General features: G+C 32.4%; 1 protein-coding gene across 1 annotated transcript; it reads left to right on the top strand.

The window, feature by feature from the left end:
• Nucleotides 1–1,428: 1,428 nt before the first annotated feature.
• Nucleotides 1,429–6,329, top strand: LOC141299842 (kelch domain-containing protein 3). The gene is made up of 9 exons (XM_073830212.1): nt 1,429–1,864; nt 1,950–2,022; nt 2,124–2,166; nt 2,268–2,346; nt 3,764–3,852; nt 3,941–4,087; nt 4,176–4,227; nt 4,884–4,984; nt 6,319–6,329. The coding sequence occupies exons 1-9, from the start codon at nt 1,803–1,805 to the stop codon at nt 6,327–6,329; spliced, it is 657 nt and encodes a 218-aa protein (XP_073686313.1). The 5' UTR covers nt 1,429–1,802.
• Nucleotides 6,330–6,601: the final 272 nt, after the last annotated feature.

The raw sequence follows: 6,601 nt of genomic DNA, 5'->3' as shown, positions 1-6,601 counted from the left end.
CTAAATACTGAGAAAATCACCTGTAAAGTTGTCCAAATTAAGTTCTTAACAATGCATATTACTAATCAAAAATTACATTTTGAAATGTTTGCAGTAGGAATTTTACAAAAAACTTCATGGAACATGATCTTTACTTAATTTCCTAATGATTTTTGGCATAAAAGAAAAATCAATAATTTTGACCCATACCATGTATTTTTGGCTATTACTACAAATATACCCCAGCGACTTAAGACTGGTTTTGTGGTCCAGGGTCACATATGATTTATTAATATATTTTTTTTCACTTTCACTGATGTTGATTTTTTAACCAGCGTCTGTTCTATCCATAGATACCAAAACCATTATAACAACGATTTAAAATGTACACGACAGTAAAACATTTAATTTAACATTATTCATTTTCAGAATTGTAACCCTTTAAATGCTGGTTTGTTTGAATAATGCCACAGGTGTTTTTTATGAAAAAATGAAAAATAGTAGTAATTTCCATATACTAAATGATAAGCAGATTTTTTTTCCTTTGCTTATTAGATTCTTGGGTATGTCAGTGAAGAACAACAACATTATTTTGAGGCAGTTATATTTTTATGTAGTGTTAGATAAAAAAAAAAAAAAAAAAAGTATGCCAAATTTGAAAAAATGGCAATGAATGCCTATTAGCAAATACTGCATCATTTTATATTCAAATGGCCCTGGGTTAAAAAAAAAAAATGCTGTTTTAATGGGTTTCAATGTGGACATTTTTATCCTTAACCCTTGTGCATTAAAAAAAAAATATTACATGTCCATGTCCAAAAACTGTCATAAAAATATGATTTGTTAATATTTATTTCTACTTTCACTGATGTCTATTTTTTGCCAGCATCTGTTGTATTCATATATACCAAACATTTATTCATTTTAAGAATTGTAACCCTTTTAATGCTGGTTTGTTTGAATAATGCCACAGGTGTTTTTTATGAAAAAATGAAAAATAGTAGTAATTTCCATATACTAAATGATAAGCAGATTTTTTTTCCTTTGCTTATTCGATTTTTGGGTATGTCAGTGAAGAATAAAATTTGGATATATAAACCACAAAATAAATAGTATTCTGAGAAAAAGTTTGGTAGACGCCAGCTATAGCCAACAATCCCCACTCACACCTTCGTGAATTTAATGGCTGAATATGATACTTGGGTGATGTTAAATGTAAGTAAGTCATGAAAATCTGCTTTTTTTTGATCGGTCTCGATGCGGTCTCGACCCTTCAAAGACTCGGTCTTGACTCGGACTCGGCATAGGCGGTCTCGTCCCCATCACTACATTTGACATTTGTAACATTGTTTTATAAATAAATAAATATGTTTTTATTTAAATATTATTTTTTATTACTTTTATTTGAAAGGTATTTCTTTTATTTATGTAGTTTAGTTGTGTCTATGATCAAGACTTAAAACAGGTGTAGTTTTATTTTTTTTTTAAATATATGTATATTGTTTAAAGTTATTATCGAGTAGGAAACCAATTTAATATTAATGGCTTTGACTGTGGCTATTTGGCTTAAAGTGTAATTATGTTTATGGCTGGCCTCCATTAAGTTAAATGGGTCTCTGGAGCAGCTGAACTTTGTTTATCCTTATCACCAGGCAACCGCTTTCCTCATCTTACCACTGCTAGAGACACTGAAGCTGCCTGTGAATGAATCCCAATGGACAGGAAAACATTTAGCACATGATACACTCCCTGCTGATTATCACAGGACATAGCCTAGATCAAAAAAATTAATTGCAAGAAAATAACTTTACACCAGCACTAAAATGGCTTTAGCGAGTGGACATTGGGTTGACAAGGAAGTTGCAGGAGTCCCACCAAGCCCAAGGTGAGTTCATTCCGCTTGCAGATGTTTATGTAATGCCATAAAGAGAATAAAATTTGAAAATAAACATTATACTTACTATTTACAGATATGGCCATGCAATGACTGTTGCTGGAAATATCGCGTTCTTGTTTGGAGGAGCATCCAGCGCGATCACAGAGGTGTGTGAATCCAATAAACTGCTCTTATTACAGCATTCATAAAGATTATTGATTCAAACATAGTGACTGTGCAACAACAAGAACTGTTTTTATACCCTTAGGATGATCCTCCAATATATCTGAATGATTTTTACATGATTACAGGTACTTTTGTGTCAAATATTTTGTCGTTAACACACAAGGACATGCATTATTGATTCCATGATAGTTTGCATCATTTCAAGTGTATTTTTCTTCTGTTTTAGTGTCACCTAATCGAGTTACATGGGAGCTGATGCCTCAGAAAGGTGACGTTCCCACAGTAAGAGAAGGACACACTTTATGGTAACAAGAGAGTTTGGATATTAATATTTAAAGCCAAACACTGTATAACATTTGGGGAAGAAATCCCTTGACCCCAACAGGGCTGCATTTATTTGATCAAAATTACAGTTACCGGTAAAAAAACGGTCAAATTGTGAAATATTGCAATTAAAAATAGTGTAAATATACACTATGCTTTCTATTTGAATATATTTAAAAATTTAATTTATTCCTGTGGTCAAAGCTGAATTTTCATCATCATTACTCCAAAGATCAGTATTTGTCTGAAATAAATGTTTTTGTAACATTATACACTATACCAAGGATGGTTTAAATTGATCAAAAGTGATGATAAAGACATTTATAATGCTACAGAAGATTTCTATTTTAGATAAATGCTGTTTTTCTGAACTTTCTGTTCATCAAACAAACCTGAAAAAATTCTACTTGGCTGTTTTCAACATAATAAGTGTTTTTTTGAGCTGCAAATCAGCATATTAGAATGATTTCTGCTTTGAAAACACAGGAATAAATTACATTTTAAAACATAAAACCATAAAAAACCTTACTGTGCAAAAACTTTTGACTGGTAGTGTATGATAAAATTTTATTTATTCCTTTGATGCAAAGCTGATTTTTTAGCATCATTACTCCAGTCTTCAGTGTCACATGATCCTCCAGAAATCATTCTAATATTATATATTTATTTTTTCTGATTTGTTTATTAATATATTTACATTTTTATGTAAAACATATTTAATAATTTAATTTTAAGTAATTTTTCCTTCCATGAACAGATGGAGACAGTGATATGCTTTTTAACTGTGCATTTTTAAATTTAAACTAACCTGAAGTAGTCAAATAGGAAGTGTAATAAGTTAAATAAGAAAAACAGGAAGCAAAAAGAAAACTAAGCTAAATATTACATTTTTTTATAAAATGACACCAAATTATTTATTATAAAATATAAAATCCAAAAAAAGAATAAAATGATAAAATATGATGATCTAAAATACTAAGCCGATTAAATAAATCTAGCTTTTGGGGTATTTTTATTTATTTATTTATTTATTTTTGATCAAAAACAGTTTAAATCACTGTTTTTTTTTATTTTAAAATGCTAATTTGCTGCTGAAGAAACATTTCTGATTAATAATGCTGAAAATATTTTTGCTGCATCATGTTTTTGTGACGATCCATTTTATTTTTCAGGATTCTTTTATGAATAAAAAATATAAATTTATAAATGTCTTTACTGTCACTTTTGATCAATATAATGCATCCTTGATGAATTTACTTAAAACTGTTTACTTATTGACTTAAACATACTGGCCCCAAAATTTTAAACAATAGTATGTACATAAAAAAAAAAAAACACATACTTTTAATAATAAATCAAAAGTGCATCATCAGAACACGCTTTTCCTTGTTCCGCCAGTGTTGTTAAAGGAAAACTCTACTTGTTTGGAGGTTCCTCTCATCCTGAAGCTAAAGAGTGTCTCCCAGGCGTCTATTGCTTTGACATTGGTGAGACTAGTCTACAGCTTTTAATGTGGAAATGCACATGACTTGAAACTGAACAGCTTGCGTTGATGTGGATCGTCTTGTGCATCAGTGACGTTGACGTGGGAGAAGCTGCTGACTGGAGGAGTGTGTCTGCGGACTCTGAGACACAGCGCCACAGCTCTGGGAGAAAATATCTATGTGTACGGAGGCATTCTGGACGGAGTCCCTACAGATGGCCTCATGATGTTTAACACGGGTCAGTACTGCGAGCCATTGAGTACAATTGAGGGAGTGTTTGAGAAGAAAGACACAACAGAAACATGTACTTCTTACTTTACTCTTAGTGTCGTTGAATTGGATGCCTATTAAAACTACAGGAGCTCTGCCTTCAGCAAGGTAAATACTGATTCAACTGTAAAACTATGTGTGGAAAAACACACAAAAGAGCATATATGTGACCCTGGACCACAAAACCAGTCATAAGGTTAAATTTGACAACTGAGATTTATACATCATATGAAAGCTCAATAAATAAGATTTCTATTGATGTATGGTTTATTAGGATAGGACAATATTTGACTGACATACATCTATTTGAAATCAGAAATATGATGCAGCAAAAAAAAAAAAATCAAAAAGACTGAGAAAATCACCTTTAAAAGGTTCTTAACAATGCATATTACAAATCAAAAATTACATTTTGATATGTTTACAGTAGGAATTTTACAAAAAATCTTCATGAAACATGAACTTTACTCAATTTCTTAATGATTTTTGGCATAAAAGAAAAATCTAAAATTTTGACCCATGCAATGTATTTTTGGCTATTGCTACAAATATACCCCAGCGACTTAAGACTGGTTTTGTGGTCCAGGGTCACATATAGTAACTTTAACAAACTGGATGATCATCGGAAATGAAGCTGTAATTACACATCTGTTTAGAACTGCAGTTTTATCAGTTGTGTTTATTGTGTGATTTTCCGCTTCCAGAGACTCAAGCTCAGCATCTGTTGTCTTTCCATCTGACCATCTTCTGCTTCTCTTCTGTAGGTATGACCACTCATTAGCTGTGGTCGCTGAGCAGATATTCCTGTTCGGTGGATGCTCAGAGGACGGGTCTCAAATCAAAGACATGTATGCGCTGAATACAGGTACATAGTGCGACTGAAAACTACTGCATGCGACTATGAACAAATATTTAGGAGCACTATGTGCGACTGACCCCATCAGCATATTTGTGTTTGCGCTGAGGGGAGCTTCAAAGGTTTCTATGTGTTTTTATGTATTAATGTATCACGGACATATCTCAATAATTCTTTCATAAACACACGAGATTCATTGTGCAATTTAGAGAGCTTTGTTGATTATAATGGAACTTTGTGAGATTGCGAGAACTAAGATGAGTGACAGCTTTTAATCATTTTTAAAGGAGTTTTGTAAATGAGACATTGATTTAATACGAGTTAAATTAAAGGAGTAGTTCACTTTCAGAACCAAAATGTACAGATGATTTACTCACCCCCTTGTCATCCAAGATGTTCATGTCTTTCTTTCTTCAGTCGTAAAGAAATGGTGTTTTTTGAGAAAAGCTTTAGAGGATTTCTCTCCGTATAATGGACTTATATGGTGCCCCTGAGTTTGAACTTCCAAAATGCAGTTTAAATACAGCTTCAAAGGACTCTAAACGATGACAGTCGAGGAAAAAGTGTCTTATCTAGCAAAACAATGGGTTATTTTCTAAAAACATTTACAGCTTATATACTTATTAATCTCAAACGCTCGTCTTGCCGAGCTAGACAGGACAAGCATTTGAGGTTAAGAAGTATATAAATTGTTTTTTTTTTTTTTTTTAAGAAAATAACCTATTGTTTTGTTAGGTAAGACCCTTCTTTTCTCTGCTGTGATCGTTTAGAGCCCTTTGAAGCTGCATTTTGGAAGTTCAAACTCGGGGGCACCATAGAAGTCCATTATATGGAGATAAATCCTCAAATGTTTTACTCAAAAAACATAATTTCCTTACGACTGAAGAAAGAAAGACATGAACTTGGAAGACAAGGGGGTGAGTACATTATCTGTACATTTCTGTTCTGAAAGTGAACTACTCCTTTAACAAGAAGTTAATATTAAGTGACTTACATTGTCTGACTATAACACAAAAATCGTCAAAAATTGTTTGCCAATCTGAGCCAATTTTGGAAAGAATCGGATCAATTTTCAAGGAGGAGTAGCAAAAAAACAGAATACTGAAAATTTTAAAAATGGGTGCTACTGTAATGGATGGAGTCTTAATGTAAGCTATTGAATGTGATCAGCGAGAGGAGAGGAATCAAGTGTACTAAGTTTAATATTTTCTAGAATTAGGGGTCCAAGAGTTATTATCATTTAAATGTTGAATTATTGAGACCCCAAATTTGGTCAGATCACTTTTCATGGCCATCACTACAAGTGTGCCAAATTTCACCATTTTCCTATGTTCCATTCATAGGGCTGCCATAGACTCCCATTGGACGAAAATAAAAGAAAACATACAGATACAACAAGTCACAACTGAGCCGCTGCACGTCTCTATTCAAACACATCGTTGTTTAGTTTATGAATGAACGTGCATTTTTTAACAAATCCAGTGAGTCAATGATTCAATTTCCCATTTATAAAGACAGTCACTTGGTTTATTCCTGAATGAATCAGCCGTTTGAACAAATCAAATGAATGAATGATTCTGTAATTAAATCACCTGCTACCTACTGGCAGATTTAGTTTCATTTTTA

This window comes from Garra rufa, chromosome 23 (assembly GCF_049309525.1).
Source record: "Garra rufa chromosome 23, GarRuf1.0, whole genome shotgun sequence".
Lineage (NCBI taxonomy): Eukaryota > Metazoa > Chordata > Actinopteri > Cypriniformes > Cyprinidae > Garra > Garra rufa.
This window is presented reverse-complemented; position numbering and strand designations above follow the sequence as displayed.

Excerpts from the sequence above, each read along its gene's own strand:
- LOC141299842 (XM_073830212.1), top strand. The coding sequence starts at position 1,803 with ATGGCTTTAGCGAGTGGACATTGGGTTGACAAGGAAGTTGCAGGAGTC. Across the intron at positions 1,865-1,949 it reads GGAGTCCCACCAAGCCCAAG|ATATGGCCATGCAATGACTG; the intron begins GTGAGTTCATTC and ends TACTATTTACAG. Across the intron at positions 2,023-2,123 it reads CATCCAGCGCGATCACAGAG|GATGATCCTCCAATATATCT; the intron begins GTGTGTGAATCC and ends TTATACCCTTAG.